Raw genomic sequence first — 24,926 nt, 5'->3', positions numbered from 1 at the left:
CCTCCAGCTTCACAGTCACTGAAAGATCTTTGTTCACGTATTAAAGTGAGGGAATCAAACCAGGAGTGGGGTTTTTTTAATACATTTTTTATTTTTAGAAGAACTTATATTCACAGAAAAATTTCAAAAAGAGTATAGGGGGTACCTTTGTACTGCTCACCCCGTTCCCTTGACGTTAACGTCTTAGTACCTAGGGTTCATTTGTTAAAACCAGGAAACTAACACTGACACATCACTGTTAAGTAAACTCAACTTTATTCTATTTTCACTAGTTTTTCCTCTAATATCCTTTTTCTGTTGCATAATCCTATCCAGCACACCACATTACATTAAGTCCTTGTATCTCCTCACTCCCCCCTCTGGTCTGTGACAGTTTCTCAGCCTTTCCTGTCCCATATGACCTTGACAGTCTTGAGGAACATTTTGCAGATGCTCCTTAGTTTTTTGTTTTTGTTTTTGTTTTGCGGTACGCGGGCCTCTCACTGCTGTGGCCTCTCCTGTTGCGGAGCACAGGCTCTGGACGCACAGGCTCAGCGGCCATGGCTCACGGGCCCAGCCGCTCCGCGGCATGTGGGATCTTCCCGGACCGGGGCACGAACCCGTGTCCCCTGCATCGGCAGGCGGACTCTCAACCACTGCGCCACCAGGGAAGCCCTGCTCCTTAGTTTGAGTTGGCCTGATGTTTTCTTCATGACTAGACTGGGGGAGAATTGCACAGAGGTGAAGTGCCCTTCTCATCACATCATCACATCATCACATGCTACCCACAGGATTTATCACTGTGACGTTAACATCCGTCACGCGGTTAAGGTGATGTTTGCCAAGTTAGTCCCCACTCACCCACTCCTGCCCTTCCCATGCTTGATTTTTTGCAAGCAAATCATTGAGTATGGCCCAAATTCAAGGGTTAGGGAGTTAAATTCTATTTCTTGGAGCAGAGAGTATATTCTTTGGAATTCTTCTGTAAGGAAGATTTGTCTCTCCTCTTCTATTTATTTATTCATTTATTTATTCATATAAGAATGGGCTCATGGATATTTATTTTATACTTTGGGTTTTAGTTTTAGTATTGTATCATTTATCTTGTTTTTCAAATTGTATCGTCTTTGGGGGGCTCTTTCAGGTTCCTTTGTCCTTTTGCCATGCTCCCATCATTCTGTTTTTGAGCACTTCCTTACTTTCTTACAAGATGCCCCAGGCTCGTCTTGTATATTCCCATCCTCAGTCCTAGAATCAGCCATTCCTCTAAGGATCTGTGGTTCCTTTCATTTTAGAATCATATTAGAAACCAAGATCTGGGCACTCGACCAAGGGATTGTGAAGGTACTTTCAGCTCTAAAACTATAGGATTCTAGACTTAGGATAAAAGTGGTTCCAAAGTCATTCCATTATAGGGAGGATGAAATGAGATCTGCCATGTTCCATAAATATTCGTGTGAGCCGTGCCTGATGGAGGAGGTGCCTGTGACACCTTCTGCTGTTCCCACTTTTACCTCCTCATCATCATCATCCTTGGGGAGGGGTGATGGGCTCCTGCCTCACTCCAGAGACCAAATCCCCACCTCGGACCCTTGCCTGGTACCGAGGTCCCCGTACCACAGCTTGGGTCACGGCTCTGCTCCTGTGGGGCCACTCCTCCCCTTTTACCCCCTGTCTTGGCTTCCCCAGAAGCAGACCCTGCGATAAGGGTTGGAGGGTGAGTGGTTTATTGGGAAGGTGGTCCAGGTAAGCATCAGGAGGACTGGGGAAGTGAGACAGGGTAGGGAAGGAAGCCAGGAAACGTTGCATATTGAGCAGGTGACTGCTGCGGCAGCAGGGCCTCAGTCCCGGCTTCGGGGCAATCTGGAAGGTGATGCAGAACACATCTCAGAGCTGCCCCACTGGAGGGGAGGGGCAAGGAAATGGGAGGGTTTACATCCAACCCCAACCTTCGCTGGCTGAGGACTGGTCCTAGGCATCAACTCCCCAGCACCCCAGCTAGCTCTGTGTGCTGGCCAAGAGGAAGCCCTCAGAGGAAGCACCAAGGATCCTTAAAGTAGGAGACTCAGCAAGTCTGAGACAGGGGTGCCAAGCGGACAGGGGTGGAGCACCAGCAGCACCCCAGATTCCGCAGCCTGGAGCCTTGTTCGGAGCCAGAGAGCAGGCCTCCTTGATGGATGGAACTGCTCCTGTCTGCATACTACCCATTGCTGGACACCTGGCCTGGTCCATCCAGCCATCTCTCACTTGTACCAGAATGTCAGGTTCTGTCTCCCAACACCTGTCACCTTCCTGTCTACCTTGGTGGAAGCACATTGTCCAGATCCTCACTGCTCCACATCCAGGCCATCTCAATGTTGACCCACCCTCCTGCTGCCAAGTGGTGCCCAGAGCATCCTCAGAAGACCAGGGATGGGACAGGTGAGGGCTGGAAGCTAAGGCTCCCTACCCCAGCTCAGCAAGTTGCCTGGGCACCATCTCAAGTCAACAGCCACTTGCTTCTCTGAGCTCCTGCTGTGTGCCAGGCACCATGCTGAGAGCTTCCTGTGACCCTCACATCCTCCCTGTGAAGGAGTGTTCAACAGCTGTACCTTCTGGGCGGGGAAACTGAGGATCTGAGAGGTTAAGTCTCAGCCCCAAGGTCACCCACCTGTCGCTAAGGAGCCTTGAAGGGGACCCACACACATCCCACGCTCCCACTGCCCTTATCTGCAGCGACGTGGTTTTCAGTAACCTCCAGGTATAACCCGTGCCTCAGTCCCCTTCCCAAATCCTGGCCATTGTTTACCTGGAATAAGTCTGGAGCTCCCACTAAGTCACTGTTAGAGATGGTCCCCAGGCTGGTGCCCAGCAGCAGAGACTCTGTGTGAAATCCAGCCCTGCTCTCCGATTGTGACTTGCCCGACAATAATTAGTTCATTATGTCTAAAGTGCATCTGATTCCTCTGGAGGCTTTGCAGTAATTACAAGGTGGTACATTATTAAAAATGATTTATGGAGGCTAAAAGCTTTGGATGAAGAGCTCAGTGGCAAGATTGCTGGGCCACTATGAAAGAACTTGCCTGAGGTCACAGGCTGGATATGAACCAGGACCTGTGGCCGGCTCCACCCCCGGCCCCCAACCACTGCCCTCACTGCCCCTCTGCTCCTGGGTGTCCATCTGTGCAGCTTTTAAGGCTCATGTCCTCAACCACCCTATGAGGGCAGGGCTGGTCAAATCACTGTCCCCCATCTACAGATGTGGAAACTGAGGCCCAGAGAGGGAAGGCAACTTGCCCAAAGTCACACAGCAGGGAGTTGGGGGATCCCCGTGTGCCTAACTCCTCCTCTAGGGCTGCCTTGCCTGCCCGCCACCACCCTCCCCATAACAGTCCTCAGAGGAAAGCACAGACTGAGGCCCCCTTCTCCCTGGGGCGGGGGTGTTGTGGGCTCACAGAAAAGCCTCCATTCGCGGTATCTCCTGTCCTGGTGGCCAAACCCCTCTTTCTAGGTCTGCACCACATCCCCCCTTATCCTCCCCCTGCCAAGCCCCGGGGCTGTCACTTCCCTAATGTACCCACTTTACTTATTACCTTCAAGGAAGACTTCATCCAGGAGGCAAACACAGAACACCTGCTTCTGATGATTGAAGGCATCCTGCCTCCCTTGGATGCAAAGGGAGCCCCTGCAGTAACACACCATTAACCTCTGCCAGGGCTGGACAGCCCCCGACACCCCGACACGGTGCATCCCCGTCCCCGTCCCCGCAGGCGCTGGGCCCTGGGCAGTTTCTCACAGTGGCTAGTGCGCCGGCTCGGGACACACTATGCTTTGCATCCCGCTCTGCCGCTCACTAGGTGTCAGATTTCAATCCAGCCACCTGACCTCTCTGAATCTACTCTCCTTACCTATAAAGTGGGAATGTTACTTACATTCTCCAGAACTCAGTTTTCCCCTCAAAAAAATAGAGAAGTGAGTTCAATTATTTGTAAGCTCAGCAAGGACCTGGACCTTTTGCTGCTGTATCCCTGGCACCTCAAAAGTGGTAGGATGGGCTTCCCTGGTGGCGCAGTGGTTGAGAGTCCGCCTGCCGGTGCAGGGGATATGGGTTCGTGCCCCGGTCCAGGAAGATCCCACATGCCGCGGAGCGGCTGGGCCCGTGAGCCGTGGCCGCTGAGCCTGCGCGTCCGGAGCCTGTGCTCCGCAACGGGAGAGGCCACAACAGTGAGAGGCCCGTGTACCGCAAAAAAAAAAAAAAAAAAGTGGATGACAAAACGTTTTTGTGAAGCCATCCACCTGCCTTCTTGCTCCCATGCCCTCCCTTCACTGGGCGAGGTAGCAGACAGGGCTTGCTGAGCTGTGCGAGAAAGGCCCATCTGGCCCTGAGGCCCAGGGGCAGGGATGTGGGGTTCAGGCAGAGGAGACTGGTGGGGCCCCTGCCGTGTCCGCGCGGCCTGTATGATTCCAGCCACCCTGCGAGGGAGGGGCTGAAGCAGCCAGGGAAACTCACCTAACGGGGGTGGAGGCTGGTGAGAGCTGGGGAAGGAAGGGGGTGAGCTTGGGAAACCGCGAAGTGGCCGGTTTGTGTGCACTTGGACGTGGGGCACGTCCCTGGGGGACCCTCCCTTTTCCCTCATTTTTCTTGAGCCAAGCACCAGGTGCCTCCACAGGCAAAGGGCTGAGACAGGGGCCGTTACACGGAGGAGTTATGGGTCTGAATGGCCAGTGGGAACCAAGCAGGACTCAGCTCCTCAGCCATCCCTGGGGCTGGGGACGACCTGAAGATGAGGAGAACGTGTGTGTTTCCTCTCCTGTGAGATCAGGGGGGGCCTGGACCACCTCCAGGTCTCCCCCTCCCCCAAGATGCCACAATTCTCCTTACTCCTTTCAGGGTCCCTCTCCCCTCACAGAGCCCTTAGGGCAGCAAGGGGAAGGGCATGGCCCCCGAGGCCCCAGGGCCACACGTGGAGGGGCCAGCAAGGCCACCTGACTCCTAGTCCAGGGCCAGTGGTCTTCCATGCCCCCTGGAGAGTCAGATGTAAGGGTTCCTGCCTGCCAGCTTCCTCAGAAGGTGAGGGCGGTGGGCCTGTGCCTCGAGGGCCTGCACTTTCTCACCTCCTATCTGCACGTGGACAAAATGAACTTGGAATGGGAGGCGCCCAGAATCCACTTTACAGATGAGGAAACTAGGTCTTGGAGAGGTCAAGTCATTTTCCCAGGATCCTACAGGCAGGCAGTGTCAGAAGTGGGATCCAAACCCAGGTCTTGGTAGCTGCAGAGGCGGAGCCCTTGGTGACAGAGCCTGGACCCTGGCGGTGGCCTGCACTCCCCTGCACCCAGAGAGCCCCGGCAGCGCCCAGCCTGCCCTGTACCCTGAACTGTGGGAGCAGCTTGGTCATTTCCCAAAGACTCTGCCTTTTCCCAACCCCAGGCCTCCACATCTGAGCAAACCCTGTCCCTGTAGCTCCTGACAGCCTACACGACTGTGGCTGACCTGGGCCTGGGGCACGCCTGGGCTCCGTCCCAGGACCAGGCACCCTGGGTCGCTGGGTGCCTCAGGGGCCTAGCCCTGGGATTCTGGCCTTGCTCGTTCGTCTCATTGGCAGGTCTCTCCTGCTGCTTCAGAGCCCTCAGCTCCCCCAGGCTCCCCAGGAGAGCAGGAACAGCCAGGCCACGCCTCCCAGAACACAAACTGCCCAACTCCACCAACAGGACAGCTGCCCAAAAGGCTGAGCCCATGCTGAGCAGAGCTGGAGGCCAGTGACCAACAGCACAGACGCCCCAGCCAAGCCCTTTCTCCACTCGAGGGGAGGGCGGGGCTGAGTGGCGGTGACCCTGCAGATCCCTTGGCCTGGTGGCAGCAGGAGGCAGTTGTCTCCAAACCCCACCCTTCCTTGATTGACAACCTAGCCCCAGCCAAAGACAACCCAATTTGTTGCATCTTCCCACACTTACAAAAGCACTAGGACACTATTACCGGGTTGGGCGGCCCGGGTCAGGGAGGGGTTTGTGGGTGAGCCCCGGGTCCCCCGCCCGCTGAGGAGACAGATGGGGACGGGCTTCCTCTCACGGGGTTAGGCATAGACCTGACTAAGGTGCCAGCTATTCCACAGAGAAGAACGGTGGCATTTCTAAACCAATTTGTGGTGCACACTGTACAGTTCCTCAACCCCTTTTCTACAGTTTCTGAGGAGAAACTGGCAGACCTTTCTCTTCGTATCCAGCAAATTGAAACAACTCTCAATATTTTAGATGCAAAGTTGTCATCTATCCCAGGGCTAGACGATGTCATATTTGAAGTATCTCCTATAAGTGTCACTAGGATCACAAATGAAACACATTCTGAAACCACTTCAGAGCAATCACAGAACAGTTTACAAGACTCTGGACCACGGGAAAGTGAAGTAACACCAGAAAATACCTTAACTGTAGCCAAGGACATAAGATATGCCAGATATCTCAAAATGGCTCAAGTGGGTGTTCCAGTGATGGCAATAAGAAACATAATGATATCGGAAGGTCTAGACCCAGATCTTCCTGAGAGGCCAGATGCCCCAGTGCCTGATGTAGAAGGTGAAAAAAATACAGAAGAGAGCTTCCCCGGTGGCACAGTGGTTGAGAGTCCGCCTGCTGATGCAGGGGACACGGGTTCCTGCCTTGGTCCAGGAGGATCCCATATGCCGCGGAGCGGCTGGGCCCGTGAGCCATGGCCGCTGAGCCTGCGCATCCGGAGCCTGTGCTCCGCAATGGGAGAGGCCACAACAATGAGAGGCCTGTGTACCGTAAAAAAAAAAAAAAAAAAAAAAATACAGAAGAAAGTTCAGACAGTGAATCTTCCTTTAGTGACTAAGCTTAATTTTGATAACAACTACAGATACATGTGTTGGTGCACATTTACATTCTATAAGAAAGAGAGCCTGGAGCGTTGGCGTGGGGAGCGCGGAAGGTGATGGCTGGGCCTCCGGTGTCTCTCTCAGCACGGGATGTAGGGTCATTTGCATATCTTACAGTTAAAGACAGATTACCACAGATCTTAACTAAGGCTATTGATACATTGCATCGACATAAAAGTGAATTTTTCGAGAAACATGGAGAGAAAGGCCTGGAAGCTGAAAAGAAAGCAATTTCTCTTCTTTCTAAATTACGGAATGAATTGCAAACAGATAAACCAATTGTTCCTTTGGTTGAGAATTTTGTTGATACTGACCTATGGAATCAGTACCTAGAATATCAACAGAGCCTTTTAAATGAAAGTAATGGAAAACCAAGGTGGTTTCTCTCACCGTGGTTGTTTGTCGAATGCTACATGTATCGTAGAATTCATGAAGCAATTATCCAAAGTCCACCAATCGATGACTTTGACATATTTAAAGAATTAAAAGACCAAAATTTCTTTGAGTCTCAGGAATCTATCATTGCTTTATGTACTCACCTGCAAAAGTTGATGAAAACTATTGAAGACCTAGATGAAAATCAGCTGAAAAATGAGTTTTTTAAAGTTCTTCAGATTTCACTGTGGGGAAATAAGTGTGATCTGTCTCTATCAGGTGGGAAAACTATTTCTCAGAAGACCAATTTAATAAATTCTTTGGAAGACCTAACACCTTTCATTTTAGTGAATGACATGGAACATCTTTGGTCATTGCTTAGCAACTGCAAAAAAAAAAGAGAAAAAGCATCTATTACTCGAGTGGATATTGTTCTGGATAATTCTGGGTTTGAACTTGTTACAGATTTAGTATTAGCTGACTTACTGTTGTCCTCTAAACTGGCTACTGAGATCCATTTTTATGGGAAAACGATTCCATGGTTTGTTTCTGATACTACTCTACATGATTTTAACTGGATAATCGAACAACTAAAACATTCTAATCATAAGTGGGTGTCCAAATGTGGGGTTGACTGGGAAAACCATATTAAAATGGGCAGATGGGTTTACCTCGATCACGTGTTTTGGACTTTGCTCATGAATTCAGTGCAATGCCTCAAGTCGCTCCTGACTTATATGCTACACTACAAAAGGCACATTTAATTTTATTTAAGGGTGATTTGAATTACAGGAAGTTGACGGGGGACAGAAGATGGGAATTTACCACTCCATTTCATGAGGCTTTGAATGGCTTCCACCCTGCACCTGTCTGCAGTATAAGAACATTAAAAGCTGAAGTTCAGGTTGGTCTGCAGCCTGGGCAAGGTGAACAACTCACAGCTTCTGTGCCCAACTGGTTGACCATTGGGAAATATGGAATATTTCAGTTTGATGGTCCACTTTGACTTGGTGTAGGAACTCTCAGTTGGGTAGAAAGATCTGACAGTCACTTTTCATCCCCAGAAAAGCTCTGGGAAGCTTGGCTTCTCAGTGCTCTTTTACACACACTCTGATGGCTTTCTCCTTTGAACATTTTGCCCCACTACATTGTTTTGGGGATAGGTGGATTACACTGGTTACAGATAGTTACATTTATGTTGGAATTTTAGTAACTTATTTCAAGTGGTTTTAATGAACTTATTTTTAATTGGGCAGAAATATAAGTGAATTCTGCTTTAAAAGTTAACATTTTAAAAAATACTATGCTGCATGGTATTTAATGTTCTAGGAGGCATGGAATTTTACTCAACTTGATTTTGGGCTCTAGAGATAAGGGCTCAGTGAAGATATAATATATGTACATGTTAAATATGCTTTGTAAAGAGAGGAATTTCTTAACAACTGTGATATCTGAACACACGAAAGTAAAACTTACCTCGTAAGTTAATTCTTAATTTTGTTCTCTTTGAATTTTATTTCATTTCAATAACCTGTATTATTTGCACGCATTTGCATTTTGATTGACCTGTAGAATGGATGGTAAGAAACACAAAATTGAACAGAATGAAACAAATAGTACTTGAAGAAATGTAATATCTTTTACATTCTATTTGTGATGTCCATAATCAGCTGAAGTATATTATTTTAACACGTAAGTGTTTTAAATGAATGGGATTGCTCTACAGTTTAAAAAAAATGCTTTAGGTAGGGAAGATTCTTCTGCATTGACTTTGTACTACCAATGAGTTAATTCACCTTTTATAATCTTACACATTTATTGGTGATCACAGCTATTAAAGACTAAGTTTCAGGTCAGTTTGTTTTGAAACTGAAATTGGAAATAAACCTGGGAACGTTTTCTTGCACCAGAATAATAAAATGAATTGTAAATTGTACTGAAAATCTCACTGGTTTTATCTTCCAGTGGGGGAAGGTCAAGAAGGGAAGATTAAAAATGAAGTCTTTATGATGGAGAAACTCATAATGTATATTATAGATGTTGTCCAAGCAGTTGTTAAATTATGTCACTTAAATGAAGTGATAGTCTGTGCCCTTGCTAAGTGCTTGAAATTGTTTTGGTAAAATGTTTATATAAAGCTGCACATTTTGAATTTACTCATTTCCTTATCTACATGTGTTCCTGTTTTAAACATTGTTACTAAAATACTGAGCACATGAGAATTACTTGTAGACACTTGCCATAAATTAGAACACAATTGTATATTTGTATTGATTTCATAGCCACAGCAGGAGCTATGGTATAATACATTACTTTTTTCCAAAAAAAAAAAAAAAAAAAAAAGAATGAGAGCCTGAACTTTAACTCTTATTCATAAAAGCATCAAATGGCTACATTTCCACCACCAAGCTTCCTCTGTGAAAAAATAAATAAATAAAGCATTTATAATAAATAAAAAAAGAAAAGCACTAAAATCTTTAGCTGAGATACGTGTGCCTTGTGACTAGCAGCAACCTTCTACCAAGATGTGAGTGTGAGTGCGTGTAGCCCTTCTCCAAAATCACATATATGCTCACCGCCCCCTGCTTCTTCCAAGCAGTTCCTCAGAGCTCTCTGAGAGACTGTGTCCTGGGCTGTAGTCCTCGGTAACTAGGTGTTCCCTTGGAATTGATCTTTCCATGAAGAGCATGCTTTGGAGACATGAAATAACCAGCAGAGAGCCTTAAATGAATTACACTTGTCGACTGAAATAAAAATGCACCACGTGAGAGCAGGTGCCCACGGTGAGGGGAACTCACACCCCTCCCTGAACAGCTGGGCAAAGGGGCAGCACCAGCTCCGGATCAGAGGAGACCCCACAGGTCTATGCCGGGTCCCTCGGGCTTGTGCTGACTCACGGTGGCAGGGCCTGCCTCTCCACAGGCAAGGCTGGCAACAGTTCCTAGTCTTCACATCTCCTGCCTATGAGACCCATCCTGCCTAAGAGCCAAATTGAGGCGGGAGAGAGGCCAGAAGCAGACATTTTCCAGACGTCTGTACTTTGCAGGGGAAACAAATGCTGTCCAGCTGGACCTGCTGATGTGAGATGCAACATGGCCAGTGGGGAGGTCATGGCCCTTGGGCTCAGGCAGCCCCCGCTGTGGATCCAGTTTCTTTCGAGCTCTGTGACCCTGGCCAGGCACTCAGCATCTCTGGGCCTCAGCTGCTTCACCTGACACATGAGGCTAATAACAACTGCCTCTCAGGGACAGTTTTATTTTTAGAGTCAAATGAGATCTCCAACATGACCGCCAAAGCACGTGCCTCCATATGTCCATTACTTCATAAATCAATGACGAGGAAAATGCAAAGAGTCCGCTAGAGGTTTGGATAGTTGGCAATATACATTTCTACTTTTCTCCTCTCTTACCTCACCTTGGACCAGCTGACCTGACCCTTTATACAGAACCCTCCTCTGGCCCAGGCATCTCTTCCATGCTGTCTCCCAGACTTTCTCTGTGTCATTCCCCGCGACTCTGCCTCTGTCTCCAGACGCTTCCCACTCTTCCCTCTCCCTGCCTTTGGGACTGGACTCTCTCCAGTGCCCTGGGCTCATTTGCCCCACTCACATGTGAACTGCCCAGTTTGGAAGACCATGGTGAGGTCATCTCTGCCTTGAAACCAGGCGTGTGCCAGACCCCAAGGGAAGCTGTATGGGATATGGGTGTTGGGTTGCACGTCAGGAAGGGCACCCCTACTCCTCTGCCCCCCGCCTGCCTGACCCTTCACCAAAGCCCAAGTCCAGTTGAATGGACCAGGAGCTCAGCTCACAGCAGGCACACCAGCGTTGCTGAGCATCCACAATGTGCTGGGAACTTTAGTTCACTCAGAACCTGGGGGTTCACAGCGGGTGTGCTCCTGGGCCGTATGGAAGCCAGGGTCTATCCGAAACCCTGTGATCAGTGTGCCTTGTATGGTAGTGAAGAGAGAGCTTCTCCACACAGCTTTTTTTTTTTTTTTTTTTTTTTTACATCTTTATTGGAGTACAATTCCTTTACAATGGTGTGTTAGTTTCTGCTTTATAACAAAGTCAATCAGTTATACATATACATATGTTCCCATATCTCTTCCCTCTTGTATCTCCCTCCCCTCCACACAGCTTTAATTGAGGAATTACAGGGTTCTGGAGGATGGAGTCAGGAGGCTTTGAAGACAGACCACCAGGAGGGTGAGGCTGGGGGTAGGAGTGGTGCTTGCTCAATGGCCAAAATTCACTCTGAGAGCAAGACCGTCCCTTTTTGTGGTGTCCATAGGCAGGGGTGGGGTGGGATCTACAGGCAAGCAGAGCTGTGGAATCAGAGAGACCAGTTGGGCAGCTTGGACATAATCCAGGCAGGAGGCAATCGTGGGAGCATAAATAAGCCTCCCTGTTGCAGGGTTGCAGTGAATGTTTGTCCAAAGCCCCCAGCACCACTCCTGGCACATAGTAGGCCCTCAGGAGATAGTAGCTATTATTAGTAGTCCATGACAGAAATGACAGAGCTGAAATATAGTCTCTCAGCTGCCTGGCCTCATGTTCCCTGGCCCAGGAGCTGTGTCCAGTCTCTTCAAGGAGATGAAAATGGCAAACTCAGGCTGCAAAGAGAATTTGCTGGTGATGAGTTGCAGAAAATTGGGTCTTTGCAGCAGTGGAGAAAGACCAGAGGGTGGGATTAGATAAGTGACAAACACCAAACTTTCACACATTCCCCATGTGCTCACACGGCACAGACCCAGAACATTTTGAAGGAAGGTAACCTTTAAAGGCTACGTTCTCTTTCTCAATTTAAATGAAGTAAGTGTAGGCACTGAAGTGCATATATGGTGACTGAATTGTCCCAGGTCAAACCCTCTCCTCCTATAATATATCCTCCAGATGGGACTTCAACTAGATGTACTTACATCATGCATGCTCTGTTCACAGGGGCAAGTGATCACATGCATTTCTTTTGGCTTGCGGCTAATGGGCACCTTCCATCTGCAAATGTGGCTTTTAAGTGTGTCTGTTTGGGAGAGGAGTTCTAAAAAGCAAAGACAGCCCCCCGGAGCAACTCAGCCTCTGGCTTTTCAAAGGCAGCAGCTTCTGTTTGCTGGTTTTGTTCTTGGTGAATGTTTCTGGCAGAGAATTCAGAAGTGAGGTCAGAGGTCACCTCAATCTGAGCAGAGGCCTGGGTGGGGCTTGGGTCCTCGCACAGCTGACCCAGTGATCTGGAACCTTTTGCTTCTACTCTCTGGGCTCACTTTCCCTGATGCATAAAATAGAGCCCTCGGGCCTGTTTGTGATTAAGGATCCTTCTGAGTCGAACGTGACAATAAGTCCAAGTGAAGGTGGGATGGAGGGTGGTAAACAGGCAGGGACTGGAGAGGTAGTGGGACTGGTGACCCTGCTGATGGGCTACCGTTGAAAGTCCTGCATTTACCACTTCAGTCCAGGACCAACTTCCAACCACCAGCCCCTGCATTTCTTGGCCCAGGGGGTGTTTTTTTTGTTTTGTTTTGTTTTGTTTTGCGGTACGCAGGCCTCTCACTGTTGTGGCCTCTCCCGTTGCGGAGCACAGGCTCTGGACGCGCAGGCTCAGCGGCCATGGCTCACGAGCCCAGTCGCTCTGCGGCATGTGGGATCTTCCCGGACTGGGGCACAAACCCGTGTCCCCTGCACTGGCAGACGGACTCTCAACCACTGCGCCACCGGGGAAGCCCCCAGGGGGTGTTTTTTGATCACCAAATCCTACCCCAGTACCCTGTGTGGCAGAACTTTTTTGTCCCAGCATTAATGCCCCAGCCCTGGGAAGAGCCTTCGACCTAAGGCAGCCAACGGCAAGGTAGCTGGGACCTATGGCGACCAACGGCAAGGTAGCTGGTGTGTAAATACGCAGCCAGCTGTCCTGATGGGGGCCACTTTCTCATGCACGTGTGTGCAGCACTGCCTCCTGGTTTGAACACAGGCTTTTCTGGAGGGCTTCCCTTCCCCGGCTCATTTCGCCTCTGTCCTCAAGTGTTTCTTTTCACCTCCCAACTTAATTGCAGTCATTGAAGCCTTAAGTTCTGCTAACACGGGGCCCAAAACTAAGATGACAACTGAGAGAAGGAGAAGAACACAGACAAGTTCCAGGGTGGGAGCTCATCCCAATGGTGTGTTCAATTACTGGGAGCTCTTTGAGCTGTAGATTTACGATGTGTATGCTTTCCTCTGTGTGTGTTTTACATTTTACGATAATAATAATAATAACAGGGCTTGCCTGGTGGCGCAGTGGTTGAGAGTCCCCCTGCTGATGCAGGGGACGTGGGTTCGTGCCCCGGTCCGGGAAGATCCCACGTGCCGCGGAGCGGCTGGGCCCGTGAGCCATGGCCGCTGAGCCTGCGCGTCCGGAGCCTGTACTCCGCAACGGGAGAGGCCACAGCAGTGAGAGGCCCGTGTACCACAAAAAAATAATAATAAATAATAATAATAGTAACAGGGCCCTTTCTACTGAGATGCCGTGTATATGCTGGGCGTATGGCGGTGGCAGGGACATCCAATACATAGAGTACAGTCATAAAGTAGTGAATTTTGTCAAATGATGTGTGGATGAATGAATTTATTAGAAAACACATGAACTGTTGAATAAATGAATGAACCAAAGAATCATGGAATAAATGCATGAACGAAGCGATGAATGAATGAGCACTATCAGGAGTGAGCAAATGAATGACCCAAGGAAAGAAAGGATGTAAGAAGAAATCCCTGGTGACTGTGTGAGGAGCTGGGTGCCCAAATGGACAATGGAAGGAAGGACGAGTGGATGAAAGGACACGCATGGGAGTAGAATGAATGAATAAAGTAACATAAATGAGCATGTGAAGAAACCAGTGACAGACCAACAAATGAATGAAAAAAACCTGAAGAAGTGAGTGAATGAATGGACATAAAAGTCTAAGAAACAGTAAGCAAATAAATAATTATATAAATGTTTAAGTGCATAAATGATTTGATATGTTCTGGCTGCACATGAGGGGGAAGTAATTTGTGCAGCAAAAATCTCTCAAGTCTGTGACAGCATCTCCACTCAGACACCTGGGGCCAAGGTCTTAGAAAATCAGCATGTTCTCAGAGAAATTTCCAAAAGTGACTTCAGTTTGGATTTAACAGAAACATTTTTAAGCAAATATCTTTGATGCAACGGACTGGGCCACTCCCCAGAATAAACCCTGGGTTAAGCGGGAAGAGCTAGATGGAATTGGCTACATTGTTTTCACAATTAGGTCACAGATAATTACCTATTAAGGAGCAAATCCCCAGCAGGATTTTAATAATCACTATTTAAATAACACATTTTCACTGTCTCCTTACAAATTAACCTCTGGAGTTGTAATTATTTTCGGCATGGGAAAGTTTGCTATGTGGCTTGGGAATGAGGAAGGGGGTTGGCATTGTCACCGTGATTGTCCCCTGAGACCCCGAGACCAGGTGATTCTGGGGACAGAGCTCAGGTTTGGAGAGACCCAGGTCCAGGATGTCAAGCAAGTCCCTCCCCCCATCTGGGCCACCTCGGTCAGCTTCCCTGAGAAGTGAAGATGGTCTCCAAATGCCCAAACTCCCTGGGTATTCAGGGAGCTCTCACTCCAGACCCAGGTCAGGGTCAGAGTTAGTCACCCCCCAACTGTTTCCCCACAGCTCAGGCGTATCCTCATCAAGGGGTAACGGGGTCTCCTCTGGACCTGCGTTTCTCCCCCACCTGACTGAGGGTGAGACCCATCCGGTCCTCAGCACGTGCTCAGCTCCCAGCACAGGGCCTGCACACAGTAGATGCTCAGCGAACACTGGGGGAGGAGTGCATGGATCTTGCTGTGCAGTGTGGGTTTGAGAAGCCACTCAGTCCCTTTCAGAACTATGACGTTTGATGAGCAGGCGGCCTCTCACCACATGCTCACGGAGCTTCTCACGGTGGCCCCGTCACTGATGCTCTCCCAGGTGTCGCTCCTTCCCTGGACTCCTCCTGTGTCTGCCCATCTCGGCCACTCCCCCTCTCCCTGTGCGCTGCCTCTAGTACCTGGTGGGCCTGAAAGTATGGAAACTGGTGTAATTGTGCACAGAGTGAGAATCAATGAGTTTTGATGCGGGGCTGGGGCTCTGCCCTGATCAAAGGGCATGAGGGCTAACATGTCTCTCGGTCCCCACACTGACCCTGACCCGGTGCCACCGGCATTGATGAGAGGTCAGCATGGGGTTTGACCCCCCACAGGGATGGGGGAGACCTGTGAAGTTCCCCGTGAGCACCTGGATGGCGTGGAGGAGCCGGATGGAGGATCCAGGTCCCTGACAGTGACCTGGATGCCGCCCCTGCTGTCCAGCGTGTGGATTGAACGCCGTGTATTTGCACCTGGGATTCTGGAATTTCTTCCTGCTTCCAGACGTCTGCTTCCCTAAAGAGTCCATCTCACTCAAACTGTCTCTTTCTGTCTAAGGTGTTGGAAACCGCACCTGACGAGGTTCCATCTGCAGGTGTGATGGACAGTCCATCATCCCCGTGTCTCTGTCTGACCCTCCTGACCATTTGGGTGACAGCCAACCCCTCCCCCAATCAGCCCTGATGGAACTGGCCACGGGGGCAGGAGGAGAAGACCAGCCGAAGAGGGAGGCCGAGCCGATCACAAAGACCTGAACTCCGTGGGGAGGAGTGTTGACTCCCTCCTATCAGGAACAAGGAGCAGGTGGGGAGGGCACAGCAGTGAGTTCCGTGCAGCTGAGCTGAGCGGCACCTTCGTCCAGGGGATCAGGAACCTGGAGGGGATCCCTGGTCAGCCCAGGTAATCCGTGACCACAAGTTACCTTGGGGTCTGTCACCTGTAGGACCCCCACCAGTGCCAGGACCTACCTGTCTACCAACTCAGCTGATGGTGCTGAGCACAGAGACCAAGTGACCATCTGGCCGGTCACCTCCACGAGCTCTGCCTGGCAGGGCTGTTCCGGCCGGACTCTTCCACGCCCCCTGCTCTCCCGCAGCAAGTCCAGCCTCACAGGGGCAGCCCTAGCAGGTGCCCTGGGAACTGGACCAAGGGATCCCTGCTCACCTTTCCAGGATGCCAAGGACACCCCCAGGCTGCCTCTGGGTTGGGGAACAACAGGTGGCCAGACAGGCAGCTGAGAATCCTCTTATATTTGCTACATTCTTCACTTTGTTCTTGATCATCACAAATTGCCCTTGGAGACAGAGGAAGAAGTTATAAAAATGAAAGGAGAAATAGGCAACAGTGACTCCCATGAAATGAGATCAAGTTTCCTTCTACACAGCTAAACATGAATATTTAAAACATCCTTGTCACACAATGCACTGACTGCTGTTAGGAAAGATTATTTGATAATGAAAGGACTGGAGGTTTCTGGATATTTAAGGAGCAAAGAACCAGGGGCTTCAAAGTCAGACCCAGATTTGAGTCTCAGCTCATCCACGTCCTCAAGCAGGTTTCACCACACTTTCCAAAGCCCATCATGTAATTTCTTAAGTGGGAGATGGTGCCTCTCTCTCAGGTATAAATGAAAGAACTTGGGTACAAGAGCACAGCACCTGGGACACTGCAAACATTCAAACCATGGCTGTTGCTGTTATCGACTACGTGAAGAATGAAGACAAAGCAGAGGTTGTCTTGGGAGAGATGCTTCCTTCCTTTGTCCCTTTGGAAATCTCCTTGTTGGGCTGCTTAACTAATTTGATAATCTCTTATTCTTCTGATAAAATAAAGCTCGACTGCAGAAAGCTTTATCATCAAAGGAAAAAAGAAAAAAGAAGATGCTCACACTGCGATGTCCATAAAAATCCATTTCTCACGCAAGGTCCCTGGTTGCAAAGAGGCGAAGGGCAGCCCCTCGCCCCTGCCTGTGTCCCCTGCACTGAGCACAGGTCGGGCAGAGTCTCGTTGCATCCCTACAACTGCTGCAGGGGGGCACCATCCTCCCATCCTGCAGATGAGGAAACCGAGGCTCAAAGAGGTGATGTCACTTCAAGGTCAAATGATGTCACCTTCCTATACACCTGCCAGGTGAGACCCAGCAGGAACCAAATTCCCTGCTCCACGGAGCTGGCGTTATGCTGGGGGGCACAGGCCATAGGGATGAAGTCATAGTACGTGTCAAGTGGCGATCAGTGGGAAGGAGAAAAATCAAGCTCGACGTCAGACGGCCTTGTTTGTTCTAATGAAGCACCTGCCCGTGTCCTGCAGCCTTGAGGCATCTCAGAGCTGCTTTCTGCTAGGGAGGCTTCTGGGTGTGAAGAACACTCTTACGGGAATAATGGGTGCGTGGAGAAGGACCAAGGACCCTTCCTTCCTTCCTTCACTCATTCACTCACTCGCCCATCGCCCAGACCGGCCCTGGTGTAAGTCTGTGGAACCAGGCCCCCCAGGCCCCATCCTGGGGCTCACACTCCAGCTGGGGCCCTGATCCTATGAGTCAGATCAGACCAAGAGGTCGTGCCAACTCCGGGCTGTCTCAGCCCCGGGTCCCTTGTCTGTACGATGCAGGCGATAACAGCGCTTATTGACCTGTCACCCACCCGTGCTGGGAATGTGCTGAGGGTTCATGTGCTTCGTCTCTGCCCAGCCTCACAGCCGCCCTGCGCTCCCACAATGCACAAATTAGGAAACCGAGGCCCAGAGAGGTGACATCAGCTGCACGATCTGAGTCGACAAGCGGTTTCAGGGTTAGAGGACCCAAGTGTGTGTCCAGGCTCGGCCATTCCCCGGCTGTGTGACCTCAGCAAGCCTCTTGCCACCATGCCTGTGTCCTCACCAGCAAAGTGGTGATGATGGTGGTACCTGCCTTATGGGGCTGTTTTGAGGGGAAGTGAGATGGTGCTCGGGACACACATGGGACATGCCTGGCATAGAGCATCTATGATCACAGTGATAGCTTCCTCCCCTGTGGTGCTCACTGCATTGATCCTCCTGGCAGACCTTAGATGGATGTGTGATCATAACCCTTAACAAAACATCCCGTGGTCTCCAGTTTGCTGGTGAGGAAAACAAGACTCAGCAGAGTGGAGTCATTAACTAAAATCACAAGATGACAGCTAGCAGAGTTGGATCCCTTCATCTTTCCTGTGCATTCTATCCACCCCGATTTTCTCCTTTGCTTCTTCCTTTGTTTTCTTTTTGACTCATTTGCTTCTTCCCATTGTATAGATCAAATATCCTTCATTACCTTTCTGCTTCTATTGGTTGCAAAATTCTGCACCCTATTTCTCTCCATTTATTAATTACCTTAAAATGAAATGTGTACTTATTTAGACTTAATACAGTTTAAAGCTAATCAACATCTCTGCCCTCCCTTTGACCAACACCAAGATCATCAAATACCTTAACTCTAATCTCCCATCTTAATGTTGGTTTTATCTAGTGCTATGATTCCATCTTCTTTTTCTACTTCTCCCAACTTAGTTATTACTATTATTGTTGTCAGTTTCCCTCTTGTTTCATATAGGCAATAAGCAATTAGATTTATCCCAAGTGCACAAATATTTCTACATGCTTTTCCTGCTTTCATCCTATTCCTTCCTTTTAAGCTCAATGTCTTTCTTTCTGAAGTGAAACTTTATTCATGCTTTTAGTAAGATCTGGTAAATTCTCTCAGTTTTTAATCTGAAATATCTTTTTTTTCTTTATCAATTTTGAGTGATGGTTTACCTAGAGCTAAAATTCTCCTTTGGTAGTTAGTTATTCCACTTGGCACCAAAAATAGTATTCCAGTGTTTTCTGGTCTCTATTGTCACCATGGAGTAGTCAGATGTCTATCTGTCTTTCTCAACTGATCTTTTCTTTCGCTGGTTGCCTTTTATAAAATATAAACTTGTTTTTAATGTATATCCAGGGGTCCCTCATGCTCCCTTCCATTCACTACCATTCCACCAGTTCTAACCAGTTCTAGCATTATAGATTAGTTGTTTCTGTTTCAGAACTTTTTATAAATGGAATTATACAGTATGTTCTCATTTGTGTCTGTTTTTTTCTTTCTTCTCAGCATTATGTTTGTAGTTGTAGTTTATCAATTCCCGTTGATGTAGGTACAGGTATAGATACAGGTATCAGTAGATCAAGAAGTAGATCTAGGTCTAGATATAAACATAGATTTTTTTCAAGGCCTTCTTAGGATTCATAGGGCTTCTTGAATCTGAAAATCGTCTTTCCATAAATTCTGGAAAATTCTGGGTTCTTATTGATTTGATTATTTCCTGTTTCATTCCTTGTTTTCTTGTATCCTAGAACCCTATTTCATGTATGATGGATCATATTATTCCAGTCTAATATCTCTTAATCTCACTTTTATATTTTCCACCAATTTACTTTTCTGATCTATACTCTGGATAATTTCCTTTTGTCTACATCCTGTTTACTTATTTTCTTCCTAGCTTTGCCTCATCTGCTACTTTATTCATTCACTGAGCTTTCATTTCAAAGGTTATATATTTCATTTTTAGGGAAATATTTTCTTTTCCAATATGCCTGCTCCTTTTTTCATAGTATTTGGTTCCATTCGTATGGTTTTTTAAAGACAATTTTTTAAGACCAGTTTTAGGTTCACAGCAAAAGTGAGAGGAAAGTAAAGATATTTCCCGTATCCCCTCCGCTCCACCCCCCACACATGTAGCCTCCTTTGTTGTCAGTGCCCCCCTCCTAGAGTGGTACCTTTGATGAACCTACAGTGATAAATAATAAACATCAAATTCCATAGTTTACATTAGGGTTCTTAGTGTTGTACATTCTATGGGTTTGGACAAACATATAATCACAGGTATTCACTATTATAATAGCACACGGATATTTTCATTGCCCCCAAAGTCCTCTGTGACCCACCTATTCATCCCTCCCCCAGAATGATTTTGATTCTTTCTTTTACGTCTTTATTTTAAACATACTTATCTTTTAGAGTTTCCCTTGGAATCATTCTATTATTTGAGGTTCTTTAGATTCTCTTCCTATTCTTTTTTGTCTGCTACTTCTCATGCATTATGTCCATTCTTCACTCGTCTTCAAATTTTGGGTTTTGAGCTCCTCTTCATTGGGGCCTTATCTGTGGGAATCCTGTACAGCCTGAGTGAAGGGTGTGGCCCACTGAACTATTCTGGATTGGCTACTTCAGATGCTCCAGAAGTATCATCAGCCTGGCACCAGTTATGGATTAGCTCCTTGGCTTCTAAGTTCAGAAATCAAACTTATGGGGTAAATTAAAACCCTCAGCCCAAGGGAAGTGCAGGTCTATTTACAAATTCCCCAGAGAACCCTTTGTTCTTGCTCTACCCAGGGTCCAGACAGAGACAGATACGCTTCCCTGCAATGGAATTTCCTCCTAATGGAATTTTTTTCTAATATACTCTTTCACTGAGGGTATAGCTCTTCAAATGTCCCAGCTCTATATGGGGACCAAATATCCAAATTCTGGGTTCCCATGGGCACGAGGCCTTGTTTGCCCTGTGAGAATGTTATGTCTGAGCCCTCAAGTTACCAAGACTCACAGTCTCACTCCCATCCCCAGCATGGCAGCTGCTACCCCAGTTCATACACTTGCCACCGTGGCTGTCAGTTCCTCTCCACTCCCTAGGGATGTCCCTGTCCTTTTTGCTATATTTGATCAAATGTTTCTAGGGTTCATAGAGGGAAGGTTTTCAGGGGAAGGAGTTAGAAGCCAGTCTCTGAGATGGGTCTGTCCCCTGCCCCACCCACCGTGGGCCCATCTGGACTGAGTCTGAGGATCCCATGTGGTATCCAGAGCAGGGGTCCAGGAGGCAGGTGGGTTTATAAATCAGGGCTCAGCAAATGGGGCTGAATGTAGACACAAATTTGGAGTACAGCAGATGTGTTCATTAACATCTTTGGGAACATGCCGGTATCCACATGGATGTGTTTGTGTGTCTGTTCCTTTGCCTATGCACCTGGGCAGTGCCCAGAACTTCTGCATCGGCCTGGATCAGTGACAAATATGAGTGCAAACTCACAGGGCACCACACCCTGCTGCCTTTAGGGAAGAAATGATCTGGATTCATATGAGCCCAACATGGAAAGGAGGGCGCCTGGGGCTATATCAATACCTGGGTCTCCATTTGGGCTCTGGTGCTTTCTAGATGTGTTAATTTAGGTAAGTCAGCTCTCTTCCCTGAGCCTCAGCTGGAAAATAGAGATAATAAAGCCCACCTGGCAGGGTGCCCTGAAGACTGAGACAACATGGGCAGGTGTGCCAAGCTGAGCACACAGTGATGCTCAGGACAAGGAACAGGAGCCTCTGCTCTGTGCTCAGTCAGGGCAGCCAGATCTGCGTTCAAGGTGTCATCAAGAAGGCAATGTTTGGGCTTCCCTGGTGGCGCAGTGGTTGGGAGTCCGCCTGCCAATGCAGGGGACGCGGGTTCGTGCCCCGGTCCGGGAAGATCCCACATGCCGCAGAGTGGCTGGGCCCGTGAGCCAGGGCTGCTGAGCCTGCGCGTCCGGAGCCTGTGCTCTGCAACGGGAGAGGCCACAACAGTGAGAGGCCCACGTACCGCAAAAAAAAAAAAAAAAAAAAAGAAGGAAATGTTTGAGTTGGTCCTCAGAACATTCATTCCACCAGGTGGGAAGTGGGGGAAGACTTTCTATGCAGAGAAACCAGTAATGCAAAGGTTGGATGTGGTATAAGTGTGGAATGTTCTGGGACAGTGGGTGGTTCTGTGTAGCTGGTGTGATGGGGGAGGGTGAGAGGGACTGTAAGTTCTGGGGACACCTAGACTCGGGATGGAAATGGGGACAAAAATGTTCCAACATGTCTTGTTTGGCCAGAGCTGAGCTTGAGTCAGAGAACTGGGGCTTTTGTGACAGCAGTCAGCAGAAAATGGACATGCCTGTCCTCAGAGGACTCAGACCTTCAAGACCCAGGAAGCAACTCTTAAGCCTACACTCAGCATCACAGGTCCCTTTCAGCGTACTTCATAAATGGATGTTGGAGGTCTGGACAGAGTCCCGTAAGGATACAGCTCTGATTAAAGGGCCGAAGCCAATTGACCCATGGGTTGGAGGAAAGAAGTTTGCCTAGTATATCAGTATACTATTGATATTATTATATTATTTATATGATTAATTGATACTAATAGCAGTATTTTGTTGATATTACTATTAGTAATATTATTAATAATAATTAATAAACATTATAGCTAACACGCGTTGAGGGCTTACTTTGTGCCGGGCACTAAGCTAAGTGCTCTGTGTGTGTGTGTGTGTGTGTGTGTGTATAGTGTATATATCGGTTTATTTCATCCTCAAAAGCCCTCCTAAGGAGAGTACTAGTCTTACCCTTGTTATACAGATGAGGAAACTGAGGCACAGAGCAGTTGAGTTCACTAGAGAAAGAGAGTTGGATGTAGGGTGGGGTGGCACAGACTTGGGGGGTCAGGCAGGTCAGAGTTCACATCCCCATCTGGCCCCTCACCTAGCTGTGTAGCCTTGAGCAAGTGACTCCACCTTTCTGAGCCTCAGTTTCCTCCTCTGTCAAATGCAGGATGGGCTAGGGCCCCTGCAGGACCCAAGGTCTGGCAGGGGCTGCAGAGATGAGAGTCCCCCCCACAAAGCTTCAGTTGGTGCCAAGTCCCTGCTCTGGTTCTAGGCACCTTCAAGGCTGGGGACACCCAGAGGAGAGGGCAGTCTCTTAGTGAGAGAGTGGCTGCAGCAGCCATATTCTGGGAATTGCCAGGAGTCTGTGGAGCCCAGAAATCCCAGGGATATGAAATACTAATGTCACTTTTGGGGTCCAAATCCCAGCTGGTAGGGAGAAGCGGATGCTCAGCACTCATTCTGCATCCATCCACAGAGGGGCTGAGCTCTGTAGATGAGACCGGACTCCCCAGTGCAAGGATCGCTTTGATTACTTCGTAATGATAAACATGCTGATATTATATTGTCAGCAGTTAATTATCACTTGTTAAACAAGTGTGTTCCCAGATTGCATGCTTAATTTTCATAACGGTTTGCAAAAATTCCTTTCTGTTATTTATGAGGGCTCTCTGAGAGAGACATTCATTGTTAGAAATGAAGCTTTTTTCAATGCAGATTTTTAAAATAAACAGGTTTCCTTGGCATTGAGTCAGGGCTCCTTGTATATAACAGAAAACACTCTGTCTAGTTTAAGCAAAAGAAAAAGGGGGAAGGGGGAGGGGACTGGCTCCTGGGGGTCCTGCAGACCTTAATGAACTTGGATCTGACTCAGGCCTGGACCAAGGACACCCGGCAGCCCTGTCCACCCCGTCTTCTTGTGGGTTTCATCTTTGCTCCTCTGCCCTTCTGTCTCATGCTTCCTCCTGCAGCCAGGTTTTCTCAGCTTCTTATTCACCTGCAGACATGGCCCTCCTGCCTTTCTTGGACATCATGCACCCCTGTATCTGAGCCCAGCAAAGTGATGCACTAGACCCAGATCACTGGTACCCTGGAAAAATCCTTAGCGTTGAAGATGCATGTCTGTCTCCAGGGCCAAGTCCTGCCTTGCACAGTTACAACGTGTCAAAGGTCATTATAGGAGCAGATAGTGACAGTGCCAGCTACACAAGGAAGTGGAGCTGCCATTGTTGTTTCTGGGGTGTGGTTGTTATGGCAATTACAGCAGCAGCAGCAGCAGTAACAATAATATACTGTCCCCTGAACAGAGTTGGAGCCCCCTGTACTGGGGAGACAGGTATGGATGACAAGTGTCACTGGTCAGACCCTCACTGGGTGGCCAAGAGAACCGGAGCAGGTGCTGTGGGACCTCAGCCCTGAGCCATGAGCCCTGACTTCCTTGACTGTAAGAAGGGATTGTTGAAAGGATAAACTGAGGTCACCAGCACACAATAGTTGCTCAATAAATGCCCGTTTGCTTTCCTGCACAGTGTCTGGTAAATGCCCAGTGAATGAAGGGACTTTGGGACAAGTTCACAGGAAGCCAGCAGAGTACTAAATCATGCTTTTAAAGCTCCCTCTAGCGGCCATGTGGAGAATGGGTGGTCGAAGGGGAGAGAGTGGAAGCAGCAGGACAAGGATGGAGGCTGCTGCAGGGGTGAGGGTGAGCAGTGATGGCGGCCTCGCCTGGATGTGGCGGAGAAGCAGTGGGTGGGGAAGAAATATTGATAGGGTATTGGTATCAATGATATCAGTGATATTTGGGAGGTAGACGTGTTGGGAGACAAAATGTTTACAAATGCAGCCAGTGCCGCGTCAGCCCAGGGCAAGAGACTCCTTCTCGTAACCTGACCACCAGGGGGCGCCTCTTCTCTGCTCCCAAGAAGGCTCACCTGTCTGAGCTCCCCTGACACCAGCACCATCCCTCCAGCAGCCTGTGTACCTGCAGGAACGCTGCTTTGGGTCTCCCCGGATGCAGTGGCTGCATCCTGGGATAAGGACAGAGAGGTCTGGGGTTCCCGGTGGCTGGTGATGAGGAAGCCATTGGGGTTGGATGAGCCGACCTGAGAGGGGAGAACAGGGGGTGGAGAGCTGTCAGGGCATGTCCTGGTCTCCTGGGTTTTGTGCAACCCCAATACTGAGCATCTCAGAGCTCAGAATAGGAAGGAGAGATGCAAATGGAATCTCACTGTGGATCCATTTCTCCCCAGGACTTAGCAAGACCCTCAGTGCTGGCAGTGGCGTGGTGAGGTCACCTCACACACTACTCAGCATCCATGCTCTTTCTGGAAGGTCCCAGAGCAGCACCACACCTGCATGAGA

General features: G+C 48.7%; 2 protein-coding genes across 2 annotated transcripts in view; both read left to right on the top strand.

The window, feature by feature from the left end:
- LOC307063958 (WASH complex subunit 3-like) overlaps positions 1-6,865 on the top strand; it is a gene marked incomplete at both ends in the record, with an annotated part of 54,697 nt that extends 47,832 nt beyond the window's left edge. The window contains 3 exons of the mRNA XM_079720368.1: positions 5,423-5,491; positions 6,003-6,569; positions 6,833-6,865. Of these exons, the coding sequence (XP_079576494.1) occupies positions 5,423-5,491; positions 6,003-6,569; positions 6,833-6,865 (669 nt within the window). The remainder of the gene's footprint in view (positions 1-5,422; positions 5,492-6,002; positions 6,570-6,832) is intronic.
- Positions 6,866-6,907: 42 nt separating this feature from the next.
- LOC307048558 (damage-control phosphatase ARMT1-like) lies at positions 6,908-8,232 on the top strand (the record flags this gene model as incomplete). Its single annotated transcript, XM_079697668.1, is given in 2 exon segments — positions 6,908-7,919; positions 7,922-8,232. Coding segments are annotated over 2 exon segments (1,323 nt in total).
- Positions 8,233-24,926: the final 16,694 nt, after the last annotated feature.

Source organism: Hyperoodon ampullatus (assembly GCF_949752795.1).
Source record: "Hyperoodon ampullatus genome assembly, chromosome: 2".
NCBI classification, from domain to species: Eukaryota; Metazoa; Chordata; class Mammalia; order Artiodactyla; family Ziphiidae; genus Hyperoodon; species Hyperoodon ampullatus.
Note: the sequence above shows the minus strand (reverse complement) of the source record. Positions and strands in the feature narration are given on the sequence as shown.